Raw genomic sequence first — 27,739 nt, forward strand, 5'->3', positions numbered from 1 at the left:
AGGGTTTAGCCTGGAAGAAAAAGACAATGGGACATTTGTCCCCCTCAACCAAATTCTGATGGTACATTACATAGTTGAAGGCAAAAAGCGCAAAGCAGGCTAGACGGTCCGAAAACGCTTTTATCGAAAGATGCAAAATACAGGGGTGGGACTCTCTTGTGATGAAAAACGAGGAAATCCCTTTTTCTAGGGGGTTTCGAGGGCATGCTCCCTCGAAAATTGTTTAAATGGCACATTAAAATCTGTACAATCTGGTGCATTCTGAGACTTCTTCTTCTTCTTGTCGATCACTCAGATGGAAACGCCGGTTCTCCGCGCAAATGTTGCCGTGCGCTGTAGGTCGTCCAGACTGCCATAGAGCTTCCCTTGCACCGTGGTCGCCTCCGCCCAGATCTGGCTCCTGAGGCCATCGTGTAGTGGGCAAGTCTGCAGCAGGTGTTCCGTTGTCATGCTGCCTGTTTGACAAGGGCACTGGTCTGACTGGCCAATTCTGAACTTGGTGAAAAAGTGGTGGTTCATTCGGTTGTGGCCTGTCCGCAGCCTGAATATGAGGACCTGCTCAGACCTTGTGAGCAGGTGAAAGGCGTCGTTTTTGTTGTAGTGTGGGTGCTGCTGCAACCACTTTTTGTGTTGCTTGGCCTTGATGATGGTCTTGGCTTCTTTGAAGGTGGTTGATCTGTCATTCTGGTCCTTCGTAGTGCCCTCCTTTGCCAGAGTATCTGCGGCTTCGTTGCCTAGTATACATGTTACAGTGAGAGGGGACCCATTGCAGCACGACTGTGTGGGCTCTGCACAGGGAGGTAAAGACAGATGACAGGTCATTCAGTTCTTTGTCTCTGGCAGTGTCTAAGGCCTGCAGGACTGACTTTGCGTCGCTGAAGAACACAACGTTGTTGGAGGAGAGTGGACTGTGCTCAATGTGGGCTGCACCTGTCTGGAGCGCTACTGCTTCAGCCTTGAAGTTGGTGGAGTAGAGGCCGGTAGCGAGGGAGATGTGTTCTTCTTCTCGACCTCCTGGGTACTTTATGTAGATTCCGGCACCACCATTTCTGACAGCCTGGTCGGCAGATCCGTCAGTGTATACATACATGAGTCCATTGGCGTTGGGGGTAGGAGTTGTGGATGTGTTCAATGGTGTCGAGAGACTTCAGTTTAGCACAGCTCTGGGAGTCTTTCTTGCCAACGCCGGGAATACTGCAGCGTATCTGGGGTCTTCCTTCATCACTCCAGCTTGGGTTTTCGAGGTATTGGGGGATATCTTTGGGTTGCTGGTCCAGGATATCTTGGTGTCTCCTTTCCAACACCCTCGTCTGGTGGATGAAGCTTCCTCTCTTCAGTCTTCCTTTTGTTGGTTGGCACAGTCTGTCTTTCATGGGGTGAGTTGGCAGTCGTTTGAATTTAGCTGCCTGGGTGAGGAGTTTGGTGTCCCTTCTGTCTTCCATGGGCTCAAGGCCCATGATGTTTTCCAGCTCTTGGATAGGGGTTGACCGCATGGCGCCAGTGATGATTCTGGCCGCCTGGTTCTGCACCTTGCTGACTCTGTCAAACTTTGACTTGGTTGCTGTGCCCCATGCTGTCACTCCGTACTCAAGTACTGGTCTGACGCTGCCCACGTACATCTTCTTGAGGATTGCTGCATCACGTTGTGCCAGTTAGCTTTTTCATTAGTGCCAACCTTAGCTTGGCTCTGGCTTCGACTTTCTCTGTCTGCTGTTTCCAGGTGAGTCGCCTGTCAAAGGTCACGCCAAGGTACGTGGGGGTGTTGTCAGCCTGCAGCGTCTGTCCGCAGAGCTTGAGGTTGGCCTTCAGTTCTTTCGGGGACAGACTAAAGATCGTGTAAGTGGTCTTCCTGGTGTTGATGTTGACGAGCCACTTCTTTGTCCAGTCCTCAAGCACTTTCAGCGCCTCTTGCATCCTGTAGTTTGCTGTTGTGATGTGCTCTTCTGAGCACCAGAGTGCAAGATCGTCCGCGTAGATGGCTCCATGGACATTTCGAGGGAGGTCCTTGACGATGTCGTTGATGAAGACTAGGAACAAGGTGGGGCTGAGGACTCCACCCTGTGGGACTCCGTCTTTCAGCGTCTTCTTCCGGCTGTACTGCCCGCTTACATGGACTTTTGCTTTCCTGTTGTTCAAGTACTGGCAAATCCACTGGAACATACATCCGGCCACGCCACTCTTCTGGAGCTTCAGCTTCAGCCCTTCCTTCCAGACCTTGTCAAAGGCCTTCTCCATGTCAATCCAGATCGTCAGGGTGTGTTTCTTGTCCTGGTAGCCATCTTCGATCTTCTGGGCGATGTATGTCACCTGGTCCTCGGTCGAGCGATGTTGCCTGAAGCCGGCCTGTTCTGGAGAAAAGGTGTTGTTCTTCTCCAGATGCCAAGTGAGCCTGGTGTTGATCAGCCGTTCCATGAGTTTGCCCACTCAGCTAGTGAGGCTGATGGGTCTGTATGAGTCCACCTTCGCTCGGTCTTTGCCTTTCGTGTGGATCGGGACCATATCAGCTTCTCGCCAGACTTGCGGGACATGGCCAGTCTTCCAGCTGTTGTTGTAGAGCTTCAGTAGCTGTGTTTTTGCCCTTGTGCCTAAATGTAGAAGCATTTCGTTGGTGATCTTGTCTGGCCCTGGCGACTTTCTTTCATGCAAGGCTTTCATGGCATCTGCCAGCTCCTGATGGTTGAACGGCTTGTTCATGTGTTCCTCTGGCTGATGCTCATTGGAGGTTCTTCTCTCCTCCTGTATCTCTGCTCTTCTTTCTTCTGGTACAGTGATGTTGCTGACTTTCTCGTAGTTGTCAATGAAAAGGTTGGCAGCCTTTCTTCCTGTCAGCAACTCTTGGCCCTGCGAGATGGTGATTGTCGCTGCTCTTGTGTCTTCGCCGTTCATGGCTTTCGTCAGCTTCCACAGCTTGTTGCCGTCCCTTTCTAGGTTCAGCTTCTCCGTCTTCTCCCTCCAGCTTGATCTTGCTGCTTGGAGGTAGGCTCTCCTGTACTTGGCAGTGGCTGCTTTCAGGGTGATGTTGTTGTCAACAGAGGGGTTCTCCTCCACTTCTTCTCTGATACTGCTGACTTCATCCTCAAGCTCCTGAAGCTCTTCAGTCCAGTAGGGCCTGTAGTTCTTGCGTGCGCCCAGTGGGATTGTTTCTGAAGCTGCTTTCAGGATGGCCTGGTTGAAGTTCCTGGTGACCCGGTTGATGTTCAGGTCGTCTGTCTTCAGGCCCCTGGTGTAGAGGTCTGTGAGGCTCGCAAATATGTTCCAGTCTGCCTTCTTGTAGTTCCATCTTGGAAACGTTGTACTGTTCTGTGGCCTGTACTGCAAGTTGATGGCCAGCTTCACTGGCCGGTGGTCGCTGCCTCCTAACTGGCTCAGTATCCCTCTTGTGGTTTTCTTGGAGAGGTCATCAGTTGCGAAGGCAAGGTCTGGGTGGAAGTCGACAGCCACCTGCGTGAGAAGAAGGTGGGTGGGTCTTCTGGATCGTTCAGCAGTATCATTTGAGCGTCGATCTGCCAGTCCTCCACTTCCTCTCCTCTTCTGTCCGTCTCCTCGTAGCCCCAACAAGTTGAGTGGCTGTTGAAATCGCCAACAACCAAACAGTTCTCGGATGGTAGATTTTCCAGATACTGCAAGGAAAGTTCTTTGTCTGGGGGGCAGTACAGGCTGTAGATGGTAATGACAGAGCTGTCCACTGTGATTTTGACTCCTTGGACTTCAGCTCGCTGATTTGTGTCCACTTTGATTTCTTGTTCTTGATGAGCATCAGCACTCCTCCTTTGTGTCTTCCTTCTCTGTCCTGTCTGCAGGTTTGGTATCCTCTGATGGTGAACCGGTGATTCGGATTCAGGTGCGTTTCTTGGATACGGGCTACATCAATATTGTCGGCATACAGTCTTTCAGTGAGAGGAAGCTTTTTGTTGTACACTCCTTCCGCATTCCATTGAAGAATGTTCAGCGGTCGAGGAGTCTCCTGCGCGCTTGTTGTTCTTCTTTGGCTAGTAGCATTTACCCTCCGCCTCTGTAGCCTGGCTCCTCGCGGCGGGACGGGGTGACCTCCGGTGGCTTGGGTTGGGCCCCTTTGAGGCATAGGGCCCGGCACTCAACCAGCCCGGGGGGACTCCACAGGCAGAGCACCATCACGTGTTGAATCGTCGTTGTCCATCATGGGAGTGAAATGCGTTGCACTGTCGTTACGCGCACTTTGGCCCAGCGCATCCGTCTTCAGCAGTGGTTTCTTCTCCGACTTTTCCTTGTCGTAGGAGACTTGCCGTCCATGGCTGCAGAACGTCCCCCGTCCTTGGTTTTTTGTCTGAGTGATCCTTCTCATACCCCATTAGCCTCGGGGAGAGGTGGCTGAATTAGTCTGACCTCTACCCTTTGACCTGTCCAGCTTGGGTGGCCCTACCAGGAGTTTACACTCCCACTGGCATAGCTCGAGGCACTCAAACCACCACACCGCGCTAAGGAATCAGCCTTGTGGTGGATTCTGAGACTAAAATTCAACTTGTTTGGATAAGGTAAAAAAAAAGACATTCTTCTCATTATCCATAATCCGGGGTGTTGCAGGTAGCTCTGTTTCCTCCTTGGGGATGAAGCTACCAGGGGAAGGGATTGTGTTGGAGGTGCGGGTAGAGGGGTAGCCCTCCCGGTGCTCCCCCTTGGACCTCCCTAGTATAGGACCCTGGGTCTTCTCGAGGTGGCCATTGTGGCGTAATCCCTCCGGACTAGCATAACGTTTCCCTATCCCAAGACCGACCGTGCGTGGTCTATGACCACATCCTCTACGAGGTGACCCTATCAACTAGGCAGCGCAAGCCCCTGGGCGAAACACGGCGGATCTAGAGGAGAGAACCTCGATAAAAAATTTGAGCTGCCATGAAGACGGAGCATGTTGGCTGAGGACAGCGGGCAGACCTCCTGTGCCGACACCCATCTACAGGAGAAAACCAGGCATGCACGCATCAAACCCAACATGGCCATACAAACGGATAAAAAACGGATCCATAATCCAATACTGGCAATTGAATGATTCAATGTATTGAAGCACAACATGACTATTAGTTATTAGGAGTTTTCAGTCAGCACAATTCTTTCTTTCTTTATTTGGTGTTTAACGTCGTTTTCAACCGTTCAAGGTTATATCGCGACGGGGAAAGGGGGGGGATGGGATAGAGCCACTTGTTAATTGTTTCTTGTTCACAAAAGCACTAATCAAAAAATTGCTCCAGGGGCTTGCAACGTAGTACAATATATGACCTTACTGGGAGAATGCAAGTTTCCAGTACAAAGGACTTAACATTTCTTACATACTGCTTGACTAAAATCTTTACAAACATTGACTGTATTCTATACAAGAAACACTTAACAAGGGTAAAAGGAGAAACAGAATCCGTTAGTCGCCTCTTACGACATGGTCAGCACAATTTAACTCTCAAGCCTCCAGTGTTCTGTTCCTTCTTCACTTCTCTCCCTATCATTCAGTCAACAAGTTATAGATACTGTGATGAAATGGGACGCGGAAAAGTCCCACCCCTGAAAATAGTTCCATTTGGTGCCATATAATGATATGGGAATGTGCCAGCATATCAGGTTAGTGTGTTTGTGTGAGAGAGAGAGAGAGAGAGAGAGAGAGAGAGAGAGAGAGAGAGAGAGAGAGAGAGAGAGAGAGAGAGAGAGAAAGAGAGAGAGAGAGAAAGAAAGAGAGGGAGAGAGAGAGAGAGAGAGTCATTCATTGCAGTACTTAGTCATTCACACTTCTTATCAAGCATATTATAGCTGACACTGTAACTACTAAATGTGAGGCTGATCCACTTTGGCACACATTTGTATCTGATTCAGAGTTTGTAATTCTAGCAGTGTTTATTGATAAGTCATTGGATACATGTGTTGCACTTGCAGACCCTGTAATTGTATTCATGTATTGTCACTTTGTGTCACATGCTGTTGAAGTGTTCCGAATTGATGTGAATGAGTAAATATATCTAGATCTGTCAGTGAAATACTCTACTAACTTATCCATTGAGCAACTGTTATTGTATTATCATCATTTTCTAGCAGATTTTTTGCATACATTGGTGACAATATTTTACTTCAGACACACCGCAGGATAAATTTAAAAAGAAACAAGAAAATTCAAGTCACCCCAAAGGCTGCACAGAAAAGTAAGTAAATTATTAAAAAAAAAAAAAGTGGTGGTGGTGGTCCTGTTTATATGTATGGGTGGTGGGTCTCGGAAGCGAGAGGTTGCGTGTTCAGGCCTGGGTCAGGCCGCAATTTTCTCCCCCCTTTCCTAACCTAGGTGGTGGGTTCAAGTGCTAGTCTTTCGGATGAGACGAAAAACCGAGGTCCCTTCGTGTACACTACATTGGGGTGTGCACGTTAAAGATCCCACGATTGACAAAAGGGTCTTTCCTGGCAAAATTGTATAGGCATAGATAAAAATGTCCATCAAATACCCGTGGGACTTGGAATAAAGTAAAAAAAATCCATCTCACACGGCATTAAGTCTCAGGAAACATGAATACACGCATGCAGGAAAAAAAAATATGGGTAGCGCCGTATGTATGGCAGCTCGCTTTCCCCGGGGAGAAAGCAGCCCGAATTTCCATGAGGGTAACCTCACTGGACTGTAAATCTTATCCAATCCAATCCAATCCAATCCAATTTTCAGACAAGACGTCACAAGAGTAGTCAGGAAAGTTTTAGACTTTAGACTATTTCTGGATATCAAGTATCAACTGTCATAATCTGCAGTTTTTTAATGTACAGATGATATGTCTTTAATAGCAGACTGATAGTTTTTGCTTAATGATAGTAAGCCTTAAAATGAGCACTATACCTGCTAGCACTATGCAAAAGTTGGTATTGTGCACTCATCCTATCACATTTCAGTTGGAGATACTAAGAGGAATTTCTTTGCAGTATGTTGTGCTATGTCAATAATTACCACAATTGTGTCAAAGCAGGTAGGCAATAGAGATATGGAACTTGCAATTACAAAATACTGTACCTTGTCAAATGAAACACTGTTTCAGGACAATCATAGCTGCTCTGCATTTTAACGAAAACAACAACAGACTGCAGGCTTCTGACCAGACCGGAAAGGAACGCTACAGTTTGGTCTACAGGAAATCAAAGAAGGACTATTCCATCCAGGAAGTGAAAGTGGATTGCACCTTTGGTAAATGTTCTTTTACTCTCACAAGCTCAGACTTTTGGTACAAAAGTATTTTTTGTGTTGTTCGGTTTGCAAGTACATACAAAATAATGGCCCATTGGATAAGCATGAAAGAGGTAGAAGAATAACTTCCAAACATTTAAGTTAATGGAGATCAGAGAGTAAGGAAGAAGACAAATAGCAATCAATGTCACAAATGTATTGCAACATTTTTTTTTCTTTGGCTGCTCAAAGAAAATAAAGAGAAACCATTTTTATACACATTCATACAGGAGCAATCCATACAACAGTGCAGGGGAAGGTAACACTAACAGCCACAGAAGATTATGCCTATTTCAAAGTTGGTGGAGGGTCACTTAATAAAGTTCACATTTGTTTGCAGCTTATGTGGGGAGACTGATGGAACGAGTGGTGGACTTGGCCTCTACACACAGCATCCAAGACATGAAACGGTCCATCAAGCAGTTGCCTCCGCCCCTTTGTGAACAATATGCCAAGCCTAACAAAGAACAGGCAGTCAGAGCACTAAAGTCTCGGTACAGCTACAAGGGGTGCTAATACGACCACATGTAGTCAGGACCTGTAGATGTGAATGTTTAACCTTCACAACTGCTTCAAAATATCTACTGGCACAATAGTAAACTGTTAAAAGAACTAGTTTTCGGGTTCCAAATATCCTGTGTAATTGCCTGTAGCGTTAGGAAAGGTTTCCCGGATCTTCCTGACAGCAGAAGCAGGGAGAGTTACTCGTACATCCTTGCCCAGCCATCCCCATGCAAACTTTGCCAGCATACGGTATGCAGTGTAGCGGTAGCGACTGCACACAGACAAAATTAGGCATGCTATGTAATGTCCATGTACATAGTACTTTCCAAGTAAACTAAAAATGCATGAATATCAGGCAGCAGACATCTTTCCCATGTATACTGTATCACATGGTGTCGATGATAAAATTTACATTGCAGCAAGATATTTGGTTTGGGTGTAAATGTTATTTTAAAACCCTTACACTGGTGCAATTCTGCAACACAGGTTACATAGCCACTGGTGAATTAACAGGGAGAAAAATAAAGAAAAACGATCATATAGGTTTTCGCATTCATGGGAGGTAATCGGAACCGACCAAACAGACTGAGCCAGTAACGCGACATATATATGTCGTGACAACCAGGTGACAGTATAGGAAAAGTAGCGCGACATATGTAAATGAATCTATTACATTGAACCATGATTTGTAATTTTGCTCCTTGATATATTATATATATACCTGTTTTCATCAGCTATATCTCTTCCATACTGTTGCTGGCACCATCTGTAGCAAGTACGAAGTAGTAGATATCCAGACACACTGACTGGAATCCTGGGTGATGAGTTATGCAGTTCACACCTTTTCTCATCAAGGCTTCCATTTGCTCCATTTCTGTGCAACAGCGACATTCTTTGATTGTGTCCATGAGCTCACAGTTGTCACAATGACACCTAGTGCATAAGAAGAGGAGAGGAGAGGAAAATAAAATTGTTTGCACAAATCTACTTACTCTGTCAGTCTGCGTTTTGGTTTTTGATCAATAAAATATTCTTTTAATCAAATCAACTTCACTTGTGTTTGATTCTTTTCCCCATCTGTGTGCAAAAATTTGATTCCAATCATGTTGCTCAATTTAACACTGATGTGTTTGGTCAGTTCTTCAATATTCACATGCAACTTTCCTTAAAAAATTTTTTTTTAAAAAACACATTCAATCCTGGTGATACAAAGACACACAAACATGACAATCCTATGGAAAAAAAGAAACAAACTCAAGTACTACAATTCCACAAACTAAAAAAAAAGATGCTGTTGCTATTCACAGAGGAGATGATATATTGAAAGTTCTGCACTGATGAAAAATAAACACATGAAATGAACACTGAGTTGATTGTTGACAGTGATTGTTAACTTTCAATAGTTGGTATTCTATGCCTAGCTTTGTTGTGTTCAGATCTTCAAAATCTCTGATAATGTAAGCAAACAGTGTCACAAAATGGTAAGTAATCGCACAGTGTGAAATTTACCAATGCATCGAGTTCAGACGACTTGGGTCCACTTGGCACTTGGTCATGTGCCTGTCTTTCTCCTTCACTGCCATCATCGTCGCTACTCGAAATCTGAGGCTCAAACTGGTATGGTTGAGGGGCTCCACAAGATTGTGATTGTGTTTGGAACACGTTCATCTCTAAATCCGAGTCGAAATCGCTGCTTTCACACGAGAGTTGCAATGCAACGTCTCTCTCTGCTTCGCTTGACGCCATGTTTACTCGCTCAGTGTGTTCCACGTTTGACGTCACTAGCCAGGGGAGTTAAGCGATGGCAAAATTTTAAGATTGTTTCCCTTATAGTTAATTACAGGTGAGAATGAGCACTTTCAATAGCCAATTACGCGCGATCGGAGGAGATGGAACTTGATATAATTATATTTTTGCGGTCCTGTTATAAAGCCCTTTCCAGTGGCACAATAAAAAGTTTGCACTCTGGTTGGTCTTTAATGAGTAGGCCTTGGGCCCTTTTCATGGAGATGAGCACATTTTAGTGATGGGATTTTAGTGAACCAGTTTGCCGAACTTGCTGGGACAATGAATTTGCAGCCAGAGATAGCATCTTGTGTTACAGAAGCTGGCAACAGGCATGCTGAGGATGCTAGGGCCGTCAGAGACACCCTACGTGACTATTTCACCACAGTCGGCGCTGTGCCCTGGCAATGGGATCATGTCCACTGATCGGAACACCCAGGGAAATGTAGTTGCTCACATGATGTGTGATGCTGCATAATACAAACACGTGTACATATTTGTATTATAATATGTATATTCAGACCTGGGAACCCATACGATTTTGCCGTATTTTGTACGCATGATTGTCTAGAATACGATCAGTACGGTCTGTGGAAAAAAAATACGACGAGAAAAATTCCCAGACTACTTTTCTTCACAAGCGCATCCCGAAGCCGATCCAGTATTTTGACACATGATTACAGTTTTTGTTAGTAAACATTGAAAGAAGCATGTGTTTTAAATGTTTTGGTTAACTTAATGAACGGTGCGACGGACGCGTGTCAGTGAAGCATGTTTGAATCATGGATGTTCAAATGCTGTGTGGAGTACGTACGCTCATTTTTCTGAAAATACAGCAAGTTTGTTTGAGAATACTCCAAGTGCAAACAAGAAGGGCAAAGCCCATGACTCACATGCTTGACCTTGACCTTTACATGACCCTGACAGGGTCAAGGTCAAATAACTAAACCTAGCAATGACATCATACACTAAGAACTGCTTTACACATTTTTCCTACCAAAATACATGTGACCTTGACCCAAGGTCAAGGTCATCCAAGGTCATGCAACACAAAGCTGGTAATTCAAGACATAGGAAGTACAATGGTGCTCATTGGCCCTTTCTACCATGAGATATGGTCACTTTTAGTGGTTCACTACCTTATTTTGGTCACATCTCATAAATGTCAAAGTGACCTTGACCTTGATCATATGTGACCAAATGTGTCTCATGATGAAAGCATAACATGTGCCCCACATAATTTTTAAGTTTGAAACAGTTATCTTCCATAGTTCAGGGTCAAGGTCACTTCAAAATATGTATACAATCCAACTTTGAAGAGCTCCTGTGACCTTGACCTTGAAGCAAGGTAAACCAAACTGGTATCAAAAGATGGGGCTTACTTTGCCCTATATATCATATATAGGTGAGGTATTAAATCTCAAAAACTTCAGAGAAAATGGGAAAAATGTGAAAAATAGCTGTTTATTAGACAACATCTATGGCCCCTGCGACCTTGACCTTGAAGCAAGGTCAAGATGCTATGTATGTTTTTTGGGGCCTTGTCATCATACACCATCTTGACAAATTTGGTACTGATAGACTGAATAGTGTCCAAGAAATATCCAACGTTAAAGTTTTCCGGACGGCCGGCCAGCCGGCCGGCCGGACGGACGGACGGACGACTCGGGTGAGTACATAGACTCACTTTTGCTTCGCATGTGAGTCAAAAAGGGGTTCCCAGGTCTGTATATTATTATGCTGAAATTGTTGGTTGCTTTTTAGTTGTTGTTTTTTGGGGTGTGTCCTGTTTGAAAAAAGGTAATAAAACAATGTACGCACACAATGCAGGTGCATATACCGATATGTCTGTGTGCACATGATTTTGTGTTTTGCACACAATTATTAGGTCCTATTAAAATTTCTGAAAGCAGTCAAATGTCCTATTGATACCGAAGAAGAGCTCAGGACATTTGTCCTATTGGTATGCATTTGTGGCAACACCCCTGTGCCTGTTTTCAGCAGTGCTGTTTCATGAATATATGAATGTGGCAGCCACCCCCCCACCCCCCCTCTCCAAAACAGCATGTTTGACACAGACCTGTTTACCCCCTAAAATGGAAATCAGGAATGCAACTGGTGCTTTTGAGTAATTTGGGGCATCTTTGAGTAATCTTTTTTATCAATCATAAACCAGCTCGAAAACGATATGTTTGAACGTGTGCTACCATGCAATACAAGTACAAAATTAAATATCACCATGTTTAACAGTATTGTAGTACACACACAGAAGCTCACAAACACACACATGACACCTGATATGCAAGTTAAAAAAGACAAGTTTACTTTATCTTAAAAAAAACCCACAAGGCCAAAAAAAAAAGTTGTATGTTTCTGGTCACCCGACCCTACCTAGTTTTTTTCCCGCCGACCCTAGACTTTTTTTTATTGCATTTGTTAAAAAAAAAGGAAAAAAAGCGTCAAAACGAAAGTAACAGACGGCAGACGACACAAGGGGGATAACCCCGCATTCCTTTTGTCTCATTTGTTTTGAAATGTGTTGTCTTTCTCTTTGTATAGTAAGTCCAGTCTCTTTGCGTCACTGTATAGTTATTTTCTACCCTGACACAAAACAAACAAAAAAAACAAAAAAACAAAAAAATCCCTACCTACCTACCCTATTTTTTGTAGCATGTTACCAGAACCATACTTTTTTTTTTTGGCCCAAAGTATTTACAGTCAAGATGCATGTCAATAAAACATCTTAAATTCAGTCACATCAAACATCCTGCATTAAAACCAATCATAATAATATCCTCCCCAAAACAATGACATTGTCAAAGTAATTATTATTTTCAAAAAAGCACAGGCTCAACTGTAGTGTAGTTAAGTTCGTACCTACTTTATCAATAACAAACTAAAACTGTACTTCCATCACATTCAGGGAAATCACAACCAGAAAGAAACATAGCTATCACAGAATGGAGACATACTGTAACCATGCGAGTTAGCGTATCAGCGGATGAAAAAGGCAGGTTGTGCTCGATGAGAAAATCACTCAAGTAGGCTTCTGCTCTTGTTATTTTCCTTTCTTCGCTCTTCTCGGCGTCCTTTTCTTTGGTGTAGCTGCTCACTGATGGTATTTTCTCCTTCAACGATGCATTTTGCTTGTGTCGAGTACTCTCGACTCTGTGCACAGGCGGAGGTATCGTCCACTGGACTACTACCATCACAGAAAGACTACAAGGTGCGACACTCACCTTCGGGTCTTCCGTGTTCTTGGAGTCGCTTCCTGGGGAAAAATATTGTTCAAAGACGGTTTGCCTCTTCCTACAGTCTGTGTAAGGTCAAATAAATACAGTTGAATGATTGTTTGAACTATTATGTGCCTTTAGTTTTCAGCTTTCGTCCGATGCAGGTTGTTTTTAACCATCATTTGGACGAATCTTCGTTTGCGAGCCGCTTATCCACCGGAAGACCAAATTTTCTATCCGCACCGAATATGCATACCAGCGCTCATTGGTTAATAACAGGATATTCGATGATTATTTTCCCGTGGATAGCTTCCCTTTGCTGCACAATATTTACATATATTTTAGACCAATGAGCGCTGGTATGCATATTCGGTGCGGATAGAAAATTTGGTCTTCCGGTGGATAAGCGGCTCGCAAACGAAGATTCGTCCAAATGATGGTTAAAAACAACCTGCATCGGACGAAAGCTGAAAACTAAAGGCACATAATAGTTCAAACAATCATTCAACTGTATTTATTTGACCTTACACAGACTGTAGGAAGAGGCAAACCGTCTTGAACAATATTTTTCCCCAGGAAGCGACTCCAAGAACACAGAAGACTCGAAGGTGAGTGTCGTACCTTGTAGTCTTTCTGTAATAGTAGTAGTCCAATGGACGATACCTCTGCCTGTGCTCTGTGCCGCTTACAGCCGTGTGCGCCACCACTCGAACACGAGAAGTCCGACCCACACACAGTGCAAAAAACATGCGATTCACTCTTCTTGCATTTCACCAGACACGGCCACCTGGCTTGATAGTTTGGTATATATCTCTGAACAACTTTGGCCTTTTTATATTTAGTCAAGTTTTGACTAAATATTTTAACATCGAGGGGGAATTGAAACGAGGGTCGTGGTGTATGTGCGTGTGTGTGTGTCTGTGTGTCTGTGTGTGTGTGTGTGTGTGTAGAGCGATTCAGACTAAACTACTGGACCGATCTTTATGAAATTTGACATGAGAGTTCCTGGGTATGAAATCCCCATACGTTTTTTTCATTTTTTTGATAAATGTCTTTGATGACGTCATATCCGGCTTTTTGTGAAAGTTGAGGCGGCACTGTCACGCCCTCATTTTTCAACCAAATTGGTTGAAATTTTGGTCAAGTAATCTTCGACGAAGCCCGGACTTCGGTATTGCATTTCAGCTTGGTGGCTTAAAAATTAATTAATGACTTTGGTCATTAAAAATCTGAAAATTGTAAAAAAAAATAAAAATTTATAAAACGATCCAAATTTACGTTTATCTTATTCTCCATCATTTGCTGATTCCAAAAACATATAAATATGTTATATTCGGATTAAAAACAAGCTCTGAAAATTAAATATATAAAAATTATTATCAAAATTAAATTGTCGAAATCAATTTAAAAACACTTTCATCTTATTCCTTGTCGGTTCCTGATTCCAAAAACATATAGATATGATATGTTTGGATTAAAAACACGCTCAGAAAATTAAAACAAAGAGAGGTACAGAAAAGCGTGATATCCTTCTTAGCGCAACTACTACCCCGCTCTTCTTTGCCATGAGCGGTGGACTGACGATGCTACGAGTATACGGTCTTGCTGAAAAATGGCAGTGCGTTCAGTTTCATTCTGTGAGTTCGACAGCTACTTGACTAAATATTGTATTTTCGCCTTACGCGACTTGTTGGTTTGTTTTGTCCACAGCGCGATCGGCCTTACGCTTCGCCGGACCCATGTCGACCAAAAACCGCGCGTTGACCGACAAACACCTTGGTATGCACATGCGCGGACAAGCCTGTTCCGGTCGGCCTTGAGGGAAAAGGGAAATCACAGTCCTGGTGAATACCATAATTTGACTGAATTTTCGCGCACGGAAAAAGGTTCTCGCGACCGGAATTTCCGATAGCTTTCCGTAATACCGGAATTAGGACCCCAAATCCGTAATAATTCCGGACAATCCGGGAGGGTAAACAGGTCTGTTGACATGGAGCAACATCTGCTATTCAGTTTCTGGTTAGCTTTTACAACACAGCTCCAGTTCTGTGATACTAGTACACTGGAACCCCTTTATAAGACATAAGAATATGAGAAACTCACTTTTAATAATAATAATAATAATAAATAACTTTTCTATAGCGCGAGTCCCATCAATTGGCTCCAGGCGCTTTACAAATTCATTATAGAATAAACTAGCACAAATCAACAAGCATACAAAGCATACATTTTTAACTGAGACATAACACCAAGAACCCAAGCACTAAGCAAAACTTAGCGTACAATGTTAAAAGCACACACACACACACACACACACACACACACACACACACACACACACACACACACACGCACGCACGCGCACACACAAAGATACCATTGACAAAGAGACCATAAAGCACATACAGGGTAGAGAGTTCCAAAACAGAATAGAGTTGTGGAGAGTCTACTCAGGCTAAGCAAAGGCTTTACGAAACAGGTATGTTTTGAGTTGGGTTTTGAAGGAGGAAAGGCTGCTGGAATCACGGATAGAACTTGGAAGCGAGTTCCAGACGGTCGGAATCTGGTACCTAAAGGTTCTTTCACCAAAGGTCTTGGTCCTGGTTTTGGGGATGCGAAGGAGTTTTTCAGAGGAGGATCTGAGAGAACGGGATGGCTCGTAGATACTGAGGGAATGGGACAAATAGGGGGGAAGTGATTTCTCAAAACAGCGGTACCCTAACAGAGCGAGCTTGTACTCGATTCTATACTTCATAGGAAGCCAGTGAAGGGTGATAAGTAGGGGAGTGACATGTTCTTTCTTAGACTTCTGCAGAATGAGCCTTGCAGCACTGTTCTGGACTCTCTGTAAGCGATCAAGTTCTTCAGTGGGGAGGCCGGCAAGCAATGAGTTGCAGTAGTCAAGTCGACTCAGGATCAGAGAGGAGACAAGTTGAACAGTGGCTTGGAGTGTCAGGAATGATCTGACAGAGGAAATCTTGCGCAACTCAAAAAAGGCACATTTACAAACAAAACTAATGTGTTTTTGCATTGTCAGAGCAGAGTCCAGGTACACGCCTAGGTCCTTAACAGCGGTTTGGGAAACAATCTGAGTGTCGCCTATTGTCAGGGAAGTACAGTCAATCTGATTTAAAGCATGCCTTGAGCCTGACAGCATCACCTCAGTTTTTGAGTCATTCAGCTTGAGTTTATTGTCTATCATCCAGTCTTTAACTGACTCAATGCAGCGCTCAGTGTTTTTAACCACTTTTGGAAAATCACTGGGGGGAGCAGAATCCTCTATTTGGGTGTCGTCGGCATACTTGTGGTGTTCGCAGCCATGCCTCGAGATGACGTCAGATAGGTCCTGTGTATATAGTGTAAACAGAACCGGGCCTAGAACAGAGCCCTGAGGTACTCCGTGCTTCAGGGGAACAGGGGATGATTCTTTTTGACCTATTTGTACTCTTTGAAAGCGTTCAGAGAGATATGACACGAACCACTGGAAGGCTTTGTCGGCAATTCCAAACGTGAACTGTAGTCTCTTTAGGAGGACGTCGTGGTCGATGGTGTCAAATGCCGCCGAGAGGTCCAAGAGTGCGAGCACAGACACTTCCTTGTTGTCAGCACTGGTCAGCAGCTTGTCAGTTACGTAAAGAAGAGCGGTTTCTGTGCTATGATTTTTCTTGTATGCGGACTGATGGACGTCCAAAAGATCATTACTCAGCAGATGTTCTTGGAGCTGCGCTAGCACACACTTTTCTAACAGCTTGGTCAGAAAGGGTAAGTTTGAAATGGGTCTATAGTTCTTTAAGCACTCCGTATCAAGGCCTGGCTTTTTTAGAAGTGGTGTTATGACTGCCTCTTTAAACTGTGCAGGCACAGACCCAGACTGAAGAGAAAGGTTTAAGATTCTCGTTACAACAGGAACAAGGAAATCCAGGCAAGTTTTCATGAGTGACGTGGGAATGGGGTCAAGTGTGCAGGATTTTGGAGCACATTTTGAAATAAGTTCAAAAACAAACTTCTCAGAAACAGGGCTAAACCGTGTAAGGGGGGTCCCTGAAAATGCGGCGAAGGACATTTGTGTTTTGGATGAGTCGAGACCTTTGCGAATGTCAGAGATCTTCTGGTCAAAGAAATTGCTGAAAGTCTCGGGGAGTTCTGATGGGGGAATCAATTTAGGGAGGGCAGTGGCTTTCTTCTTCGCGAATAGCTCATCTGTTACAGAAAACAGAGCCTTGGTGTCTTTGCACTCAGCGAGGCGGGATGTATAGTATTCCTGCTTGGCACTGGTGTGGAGAGCTTTGATGTCGTCAAGCTGTTGACGATAAATCTGACGGTGAACTGTCAGGCCTGACGTTCTCCATAACCTCTCCCACTTGCGTACGATCCGTTTGTGGTCCTTTATATCTTCGGACATCCATGGGGCTGAGGGACGATCAGTGACTTGCCTGGTGACAAGGGGGGCGTGGCTGTCCATCAGCTGACGTAGACAGGTGTTGAAGACCATCAAGAGGTCTCTGTCTGGCGTGTCGGCAGCAGTGGAGGCGGCAAACACCCTCACGTCTTCCCTGAACTTGTCCACGTTCATCTTCTTCAGGTTTCGTGACGTGACCGTTCTTACTGCAGGCTTGGGCTTCTGAATGCTGATGTTGAAGAAAAGAGCTGAGTGGTCGGATATCTGACAGTCTCTCACAGAAAATGAGCTTGTTGGATTGTCGGCCTCACGCACAACAAGCCAGTCAAGAGTGTGACCATCTGTATGTGTGGGTTCATTGATCAGCTGAACAAGACCCTTCAGAAATGTCTTTACTCGGTTCACTGAACTGTTTGCCTGTGCGTCGAAGTGACAATTAAAATCACCAACAAACAAGTGTTTCTTTGTGTGGTACATTTCAAGAAGGTCTGGGAGTTCGTTCAAGAAATCCGTGTCTTTCAAACCGTTCTTTTTGCTGGGGGGAGGACGGTAGATGCATACAAAAAACAAAGATGACTGTTGATGGGAGTAGTGCATTTCAACAGCTTCGAAAGAGAGAAACTGTAGTCGCTTGAAAAACAGGTTGTTGGTAAGGTGAGTGGCGTGAATGATACATATCCCGCCCCCTCTTCTGTCCGTTCTGGGAAAGGACTGAGTCGTATGAGTGGAAGGGGTCATGTCTTTGATAGTAGCCTCATCACCTTTCTCGCACAGCCAAGACTCCGTGATAATTGCAAGATCAATGTGATCGTCAATAATTAGGTCACGAATGATGTGTGTTTTCGGCCTGCAGGAACGAGCATTTACATGGAAAGCGTTTATGCCAGGGTGGTTGTGAGAGTACGATGAAGGAACAATGGAAGAGGTATGCACTTGAACGAGGTTGCTTGTGATCACACCGCGAGTTGGGCGGTCAGACAGTGTTGGTGTGTCCACGACAGGGGAGATAACCACTGGAATAGTCTTACCTCGTTGTTTGCGGCGACCACCGCGGTACGGGCGACGTTTACCTTTTTTTCGCTGAAAAGGACAGGGTGGGGTGCGTAGAAGTTGTAAATCTGACAGATGTTGTGAAAATCCCGGGGACATATACACAGGCTTTCCCTGTAAACACAGGAGTTCTGCTCGGCTGTACTTGACACAAGGTCGCACAGCTGTAGTCACAACACTGTGCACCGGAGCGGTGCGCTTGTACTCTTGCTTAGTATCAGCCGTGTTGACGATAGCCGTGAGCGAATCCTTAGTTGACAGCAGTGTAGAGAGAAGGGATAGTCCGATCAGAAACATGGAGATATCTCTCCAGCCCAGCATCCAAAGATGCCAAAACTGGTACCACTCTGTAGGTCTCAACATGACGAAGACAAATATCACAACATAAAAAGCGATCAAGGTTAATTGACACTATAATTAACCAAAACACGCAGAGCACGTCACCTCAAGCCTGTTAGGCGATGGTGAACACTACTCAAAAGGAAAAAAAGTTATTAAGAGGGATATGTGTCAAATACCCCATACAGTATTGTACATAAGTGTACCTCTCAAATGTGACACCCCCCCCCCCCCCCCCCCCCGGCTTTAATACCAGTTTCTGTACAGCTGTTATGATCCGAGATAATGCGTATTCGGTCATTTTGACAAGACATATTGCTAAAGTTCTGCTTAGTATTATTAGCAGCTTTGATTTGACTTGCCCAATTTTGGGCTTAAGTACTAGTACCTGCGATCAAAGGACACAACGGGGACCGAGGTACAACAGCTAGAATCCTTCTATTTACTCCTCTTATAAGCGGGACACACATCACAGGTACCCCTGTATATATTATCTAGCTCATAAATCAACCCCCCCCCTAGTTTTGTTTCATAGCGGATGTAATATGTCTTATTCATGTGTTTTCCAAAATTAAACAGTGAATCTTCTTCCTGTGTAAGCTTATGTGTTGGTGGGTGAGAGAGAGAGAGAGAGAGAGAGAGAGAGAGAGAGAGAGAGAGAGAGAGAGAGAGAGAGAGAGAGAGAGAGAGAGATAATGCCCATGTGCAGGGATGTCGTTTGTTTGCTGAACGCCCAGCCGACCACGAAGGGCCATATCAGGGCGGTACTGCTTTGACATATAACGTGCGCTACACACAAGACAAAAGTCGCAGCACAGGCTTCATGTCTCACCCAGTCACATTATTTTGACACCGGACCAACCAGTCCTAGCACTAACCCCATAATGCCAGACGCCAGGCGGAGCAGCCACTAGATTGCCAATTTTAAAGTCTTAGGTATGACCCGGCCGGGGTTCGAACCCACGACCTCCCGATCACGGTGCGGACGCCTTACCACTAGGCCAACCGTGCCGGTTAGGGATGTCGTTAGGCGTCGGACATCGGTCATACTCATAGTCCGATTAACTGCCTCAAATGTCCGATTCATATGGTCAGGTCTCGGTCAGATGTCCTATAATACTTTGTAGAATGCGGACTGTGTCCGATTAAATTTTGCTTGCATCGGTCAATAAATCGCAAAGCTTTGACAATATTTTGCCGCTATATACTCAATATCATTCTGCAACATGTGTAATCCACAACACGACCACCAGACACAGCAACAAACTAAACTGACACATTCACACTAGTGTGACAGTGTGAGAGAGAGAGACATCTGCTATAGCAACTGTTCCAGGGCATCGGTATCTGAAAGTTCATTACATCCAGTCACTCTATGTAGCCCACTGGTACACACCAGGGCGGGGATGTAGCTCAGTCGGCAGGGTTCGACACTAGCGGGGGCGGGGGGCGGAACGCCCCAGAGTTTTGTGTTCCGCCCCAAACATTGCCGAAGCTTGGGGCCCACTCCGCCCCAGGATAAATTCCAACAATGACAAACCGAAAATTCTAATGCCAGGGGCAATCACTAAAATTTGCCAGTCAAAGTCGTCACTGAAATTTGCGTTTCGATCAATGCCGCAGTCAAGAAAAAAACAAACATTCAGAAATCGTCGAAGGACAATGCCGCAAGGGAAATAACTCCCAGATTGCGCTCTTTAGCATGAGAGATAAGTATCGCCTTCAAATGCCAAACGCAGAATGTGGCGACACATCCCTGGTGTAAAAAGACATGGAAATGAAGATGAAGAACAGGGTGGTGAAAACGAAAAAAGGAGACCGATGCAGCCAAAAGCGCGAAGCGCTGTCGTAATTTCAATGTCAAATGGTTGAAAGATTTTCCCTGGCTTCAGTACGACGAAGAAAAACAGACAATGCATTTCCCACCCGTGCAGATCTTATGGCGGAGAACCACTTGGAAAAAGTGGGTATTCTGATATATATATATATATATACTTAGCATGAATAAGAGTGGGCCCCAGATTTTTGTTTTCCGCCCCAGCAATTTCCATCTCTGGGGCCAGTGTGGCCCCAGGCCAAACAAGTTAGTGTCGACCCCTGGTCGGTAGCGCGCTGGATTTGTATCCAGTTGGCCGCTGTCAGCGTGAGTTCGTCCCCACGTTCGGCGAGAGATTTATTTCTCAGAGTCAACTTTGTGTGCAGACTCTCCTCGGTGTCCGAACACCCCCGTGTGTACACGCAAGCACAAGACCAAGTGCGCACGAAAAAGATCCTGTAATCCATGTCAGAGTTCGGTGGGTTATAGAAACACGGAAATACCCAGCATGCTTCCTCCGAAAGCGGCGTATGGCTGCCTAAATGGCGGGGTAAAAACGGTCATACACGTAAAAGCCGTGGGAGTTTCAGCCCATGAACGAACAAACAAACAAACTGGTACACAATCAGTCTCTCTCAGTATGGAGTAATTTCTTGCCAAAAAGATCAGGATCAGATGTTTTGGGGGTTTCATCACAGTAGGCCCTTTTAAAAGTAATCATATGGAGCAAAGCCATTTCAAATAAGTTTGGTTGTTAACTTGAACCTGTCAATTAAGTGTCGTGTGTTCATTTGCTTCATTGGTGACGTGACATCTTTCTTTTTTGTTCATCAAGAGAGGTAACTGTAATTTCCTGTCATTTACGCGGATGAAAGTACCCCCCCCCCCCCCCCCCCCCCTCAAATTTTCTCAACGGATTTACACTGATCTCAGAAATGACCCTGGGGCTCATCAAAAGGCGGAAGATTCCCTCGCCTGATACTTGTATGTTGGGGCAGTGGAACCATGACTTCCACGTCGATGAAGTGCAAATTACAAGTCTAATTCATTCAAGCGATAAAATGAGTACTGAGGGAAAATCCACCCAACTCACATGCAGGCTACTTTCTATAGGGCACATTGAACAGAGGTAACTACTAGTAATAAGTATACTCATTATCAAGGGCAGATAAAGATTTGTTTTTACACTTATATGAAGGCATGAATGCAGGCAGACACAAAAGGACACACAGCAACACACAGTGACCCCCCCCCCCCCCCCCACACACACAGTGGTTGGTTTCTATACTTACAGACTGCCTGTTGGAAGGTGTACCAGGCCCATTGGGTAAACTACTAGGACCGGAACTGCCCTGAAAGTAAAAGTCACAAAGCATATCTCATAAATACTGCATTTTTCTCAGTGAAACTTTGGAAAAAACTATTTACCAACTGTGTCACTGTTTTTGTCGTGTAAATAATAGTTTCCTTACAAAGCGCTGGCACGTCACTCCTAAATTTACATCAGAACCGTGGAACATATGATGATTTCACAATACAAGTCTTCTGAACTGACCTGATGTGACAGATAACTCATCATTTACTGGTAAAAAAAAAAAAAAAAATACAACAAAAACACCAGAACTCTGTGCTTTAAAATTTAAATAAATATTCAACCAATCAATAGGTTCAACCAATCAAGTAAAACTAATCCCCAAATACTATTCAAAACTACACATTACACCGAATGCAAGCGGGAAAAATGTTCTGAGCAACCAGTTCTATGGAGCGAGCATTAAGTTAGTTTCTGCCTGCAGGAATACTTTCCGCATTGTGGGAATTCCAGCCGCAGAGCCACATGCACCACAAAGATCAGACAAGAAGGGCAAAGCCCATACGACTCACATGCTTTACACATTTTTCCTACCAAAATACATGTGACCTTGACCCAAGGTCAAGGTCATCCAAGGTCATGCAACACAAAGCTGTTAATTCAAGACATAGGAAGTACAATGGTGCTTATTGGCTCTTTCTACCATGAGATATGGTCACTTTTAGTGGTTCACTACCTTATTTTGGTCACATTTCATAAGGGTCAAAGTGACCTTGACCTTGATCATATGTGACCAAATGTGTCTCATGATGAAAGCATAACATGTGCCCCACATAATTTTTAAGTTTGAAACAGTTATCTTCCATAGTTCAGGGTCAAGGTCACTTCAAAATATGTATACAATCCAACTTTGAAGAGCTCCTGTGACCTTGACCTTGAAGCAAGGTAAACCAAACTGGTATCAAAAGATGGGGCTTACTTTGCCCAATATATCATATATAGGTGAGGTATTCAATCTCAAAAACTTCAGAGAAAATGGGAAAAATGTGAAAAATAGCTGTTTTTTAGGCAACATTTATGGCCCCTGCGAACTTGACCTTGAAGCAAGGTCAAGATGCTATGTATGTTTTTTGGGGCCTTGTCATCATACACCATCTTGCCAAATTTGGTACTGATAGACTGAATAGTGTCCAAGAAATATGCAACGTTAAAGTTTTCCGGACGGACGGACGGACGGACGTCCGGACGGACGACTCGGGTGAGTACATAGACTCACTTTTGCTTCGCATGTGAGTCAAAAATGAGAAAAAAGAAAATTAATACTCTGTTACCCTACATGCTAGAGGGCATAACAGGCACAAAGTAAGTCTAATGAATACTTACTGGTAGACCCAATTCCTCATCCAGTTTCTGTTTTTTGCGAGGCCCGATAGCTCTGAGGGCTGTCAGGTTGGCTTCTCGCTGCCGAACTTCTTCCGCCTCCGCCTGCTGCAATTCTTTGGCTTTCTGCTTCAGCTTCTTATTCTTCTTCGGCGTTCCAGACTTCAGCTTCAACTGTTCTGGGTCTTCATTTTTTGATCGACTCTGTACGGATACAATCATCAAACGTTGGTGTGAATCCTTTGGCTTCATGCTCATGTCAGGGGGAGAGTTACAATGAGGATGTTAAATATCCACTTCAGATCACTTTTAAATGAAGGTGCCAAAATTGATTTTTTTCTGGTATATTATGATCAAAATTGACATTTATTTAACAAATGAAATAACACATTGCCGCAATGCTTGGCGGAGCACAGGCGGAAGGTATCGTCCACTGGACTACTACTATTAGGCACAAAAAAAAATTGTCTGTTTCTGGTAACATGGCTAAAAAAAATAGGGTAGGTAGGTAGGGATTTTTTTTATTTTTATTTTTTTTTTTTACCCCAAATGTAGACCAATAAAACTAACTTTAAAAATCGCGCAAAGAGACTGGATTCACTATACAAAGAGACAAGACACTCAACACATTTACAAATCGTCAGCGGACTTTCGTTTTCACACGTTTTTGTTGTTCATTTTCTCACCCTGTCCTTTACCACCACCCAAAAAAAAAAAATAATTTGAGTTTGGAAAAAAAAAGTTTAGGGTCGGCGCCGAAATTTAGGGTCGGTCGGGTGACCAGAAACAGACAATTTTTTTTTTGGTGGCCTTACTGAAGTACTATCACGGCCTGTGGGCGGAGGCAGCATATGGAGCTCGATGTCCTTTTTCCGGGGACACCCCGAAGCGTCCCGGTACCAAAGCGTCCCGGTACCGAAGCGTCCCGGTACCAAAGCGTCCCAGTACCGAAGCGTCCCGGTACCAAAGCGTCCCGGTACCGAAGCGTCCCGGTACCAAATCGTCCGGGTACCGAAGCGTCCCACTATAACGCGTCACAGGACTTGGACTTTTTTTTTTAAACCTTGACCTTGATTTGACCTTGACTTTACTAACCATATTTAAAAAAAAAATTAATCTTGACCTTGATTTGGTTTAAACATAAGTTTATTTTAACAAAGGTTACAATCATGACATGTATACAAAGTTCACAGAAACAGCAACAAGCTAGAAGCTTATAGTGGTGTTCCTGCATGACATTACAACATAAGGCGGTAACGGGTGAAAAATTTGTCTCAATAAACCAAATCTATTAATAACGTAATGAACGTTGCATAATGATTATAAAGAAAGACAGTAAAGGAAGGAAGGAGGGAAAGAAGATGAATAAAAGAAGAGGGATGGGTAGGAGATGTGCAGAAGTTTAAGTTGTTGTCCGGCTTGTAGAGCATTTATTCTGACTTACCCAAAGCGGCCTGAACGTTCAATGAACGAGTGTACGGTGGAAAAAATTTTCCTGTTCAAATCTAAAGAATACTGTCTGTCTCCGTTTAAAAGGTGGGGGAGGTGAATTGTGTGATTAGGGAGGGTATGTATAGTTTCTTGACGTGCTTCGCGATAATTTGGACAATCGAATATGAAGTGTTGTACGGATTCGGACGGGAATCCACAGTCACAAGATGCATCTGTAGCAACGTGACGTCTCACTAGATCGTTATTGAGATCACTTATATATAACCTGAGCTTACAGTGAATTATTTGTGACATGCGATCTCCAGAATAAAAATAACACGGCGGACTTAAATCGTTTTTTGACAAAAAGTGCTTAAATTCACTTAGGGAATCACTAAGTTTTATATAGTCTGGTAAAGAATTCCAGAGTTGTGTAGTAGATGGGAGAAATGAGTTTCTATATAATTCAGTTTTAAACGATGGAACTTTCCTGTCTAGAGGTCTGCGCCGGTGATATGGGTTATTAGTTGATATCAATGGTGGCAATATCGCTAATAAGTAGTTTGGCACCTTGCGGTGAACGATCTTGTGAAATTGTTAGGCGCGTTTGATCGATCTGCGCGATCGCGCGATCGCGCTGCGCGTTTGGTGGATCAATCAAACGCGCACACATCGATCGATGTGTGCGCATTTGATCGATGCAAAGAATAGGCTACAAAGAATACAAGAATCGTTAAAACGCGCAGCTCTTATACTTGCGCATTTGGACGATCTGTCACAAAGTAAGTCCCTACCACACACACACATCGCACGCCGGAAGTGAAAAGTTTCAAATACAAGAATGTTCCGAAATATACCCCAACAACGTTTTTGATTTGTTTGTTGTCACGCCTCTCAATCTTTCAAACAGTCTCTCAGTCTCTCTCTCTCTCTCTCTCTCTCTCTCTCTCTCTCTCTCTCTCTCTCTCTCTCTCTCTCTCTCTCTCTCTCTCTCTCTCTCTCTCTCTCTCTCTCTCTCTCTCTCTCTCTCTCTCTCTCTCTCTCTCTCTCTCTCTTATGATCTTATTCTTATAAAGTTACTATTATTGCGTGTGTCTGCGTTTCATCATAAAAAGTTTGTTCCTATGTATTCCCATTTCGATTATAACCATTTTGCTTAGATCAGGACGGCTGGAAGAAAGGTCCTACGGACCTAATGCTATCTTTCCTGTAATAAAGTTCTATGTTTCAATGTTTCTCTCTCTCTCTCTCTCTTAGTCTCTCAGTCTCTCTCTCTTAGTCTCTCTCTCTTCTCTCTCTCTCTATCGCTCTTTCTTCCTCTCTCTCTGTCTCTCTCTCTCTTAGTCTCTCTCTCCCCCTCTCTCTCTCTCTCTCTCTCTTAGTCGCTCAGTCTCTCAGGATCTCTCTCTCTCTGTCTCTGTCTCTCTCTTAGTCTCAGTCTCTCTCTCTCTCTTCTCTGTCTCTCTCCTCTCTGCTCTCTGTCTCTCTCTCTTCTCTCTCTCTCTCTCTCTCTCACACACACTTTCTCTCTCTCTCTCTCTCTCTCTTAGTCTCTCAGTCTCTCCCCCCAATCCCTCCTTCCTCATCTCTGTCCATCCCTCTGACATCTCATGAAAACAGCTGAACTTTTAAATCATTTGCTATTAAAGGACAATTAAACACTCAATGAGCTAATACATGTGAAATGGATGATCAGGTGCAACCTCGACGCATATATATATACCTGTGATGTGATGTCTTTGAGGTAGTCTAAGTGTTTGGTACAATATAATCCCATTTTTTCTTCTTTTTTAAAATGTCTTACAGATTGTTGTAACTTGTTTAGACACTTATAGCTAGGCCTACTTCCGGTCATAACTTCCGGTCATTGCCAGCAGACGTGTGTGTGCGTAATATGGTGATTTGCCGGGTGAGACGGATCGTCCAAATGCGCAAGTATATAAGAGCTGCGCGTTTTAACGATTCTTGTATTCTTTGTATTGATCAAACGCGCACACATCGATCGATGTGTGCGCGTTTGATCGATCCACCAAACGCGCAGCGCGATCGCGCGATCGCGCAGATCGATCAAACGCGCCTAACAAAATAATATCAATTTATGACGTTTTCGCCTCTCTAGTAATGAAATAAAGCCTGACTCATCGTACAATTTTTGATGGCTTGTACCGCGGACTGCTCCAACAATGGTTCGAATTGCATCTAAGTGAATACTTTCGAGCTCGGTGGCTAACTCCTTAGGGCAGTTGTCCCAGAGAACATCAGCATAATCAAAATGTGGCAATATGAAGGATTTATACATTGTTTCTAAAGCTTTTCTGCCTAGTCTATATTTATAAGATCGTAAGCAAGCTACTAGCGTACGGCATTTTGCTATAACAGATTTAATATGTAACTCCCACATGTGGCTTCAAGGTTAGGAATCAAAAGATCTGTTCTCTCTTTACAGCATAAGTAATCTTTAACGTATATTGCCACACCACCGTGTGCTCCGTCTGGTCTGTCTCTTCGCACAAGTGGATGGAAACCATTAATATTAAATTGGTCTTGCATCTTACCAGCAGGTAACCAAGTCTCAGATAAAGTTGACCTTGACTTCACTGATTTTTGTAATTTTGCACAGACCTTGATTTGCTTTCGGTAAAAAAAAAAATCACTTTTTGTCAAACTTTTCCCCAACTTTACTTTAGATCTGTACTCACAACACACCAATTTGGAAATACCGTACCCGTGTGGACAAGTTCGGGGGAAAAGTCCGTAGGCTTCCGTTCACAAGAGGGATATGTCTGTTATCACACACGCTTTCTGGCTTCACTAAGCGTGAGCGTCGGAAAAAGTCTTTTCAGTTCTGCCTCCGACTTTTAAATTGTATCATTTGGGTTAATTTGGGTTTGTTTGGGTTCATTTGGGTAATACAAAACGCTCGCGCTGGACCCGAGTACTCTTCAGACTGGCTCGCTCCCCCAGTATGAAAGTTTTTGTCTTGTGCACGTTTAAGACCAAGTGATTGCTCTGTGTGAATTACAGGCATTCCCTTTGCTATATATAATACATTGGCATGCGAGCCGAGGATGTGCGTGGTGACTGGTACCGGGACGCTTCGGCACCGGGACGCTTCGGTACCGGGACGCTTCGTGCCCTACTGCGCGGGAGCGTCCCGAAGCGTCCCGGTACCAAAGCGTCCCAGTACCCCTGTGACGCGTTATATCGGGACGCTTCGGTACCGGGACGCTTCGGCACCGGGACGCTTCGGTACCGGGACGCTTCGTGATGTACCCCT

General features: G+C 44.2%; 1 protein-coding gene and 1 long non-coding RNA gene across 3 annotated transcripts in view; one reads left to right on the plus strand and one right to left on the minus strand.

The window, feature by feature from the left end:
* Positions 1 to 23,235, minus strand: part of LOC138956683 (transcription initiation factor TFIID subunit 4-like) — a gene marked incomplete at its 5' end in the record, with an annotated part of 79,646 nt that extends 56,411 nt beyond the window's left edge. For both annotated transcript variants that reach the window (XM_070327981.1, XM_070327980.1), the window contains 2 exon segments: positions 21,632 to 21,691; positions 23,035 to 23,235. In XM_070327981.1, coding sequence (XP_070184082.1) covers positions 21,632 to 21,691; positions 23,035 to 23,235 — 261 coding nt within the window.
* LOC138956682 (uncharacterized) lies at positions 6,091 to 8,704 on the plus strand. Its single transcript, XR_011452750.1, has 3 exons — positions 6,091 to 6,155; positions 7,029 to 7,174; positions 7,554 to 8,704. It is a non-coding gene; the product is annotated as an uncharacterized lncRNA (long non-coding RNA).
* Positions 23,236 to 27,739: the final 4,504 nt, after the last annotated feature.

The sequence above is a fragment of the Littorina saxatilis genome, unplaced genomic scaffold (assembly GCF_037325665.1).
Source record: "Littorina saxatilis isolate snail1 unplaced genomic scaffold, US_GU_Lsax_2.0 scaffold_551, whole genome shotgun sequence".
NCBI lineage: Eukaryota > Metazoa > Mollusca > Gastropoda > Littorinimorpha > Littorinidae > Littorina > Littorina saxatilis.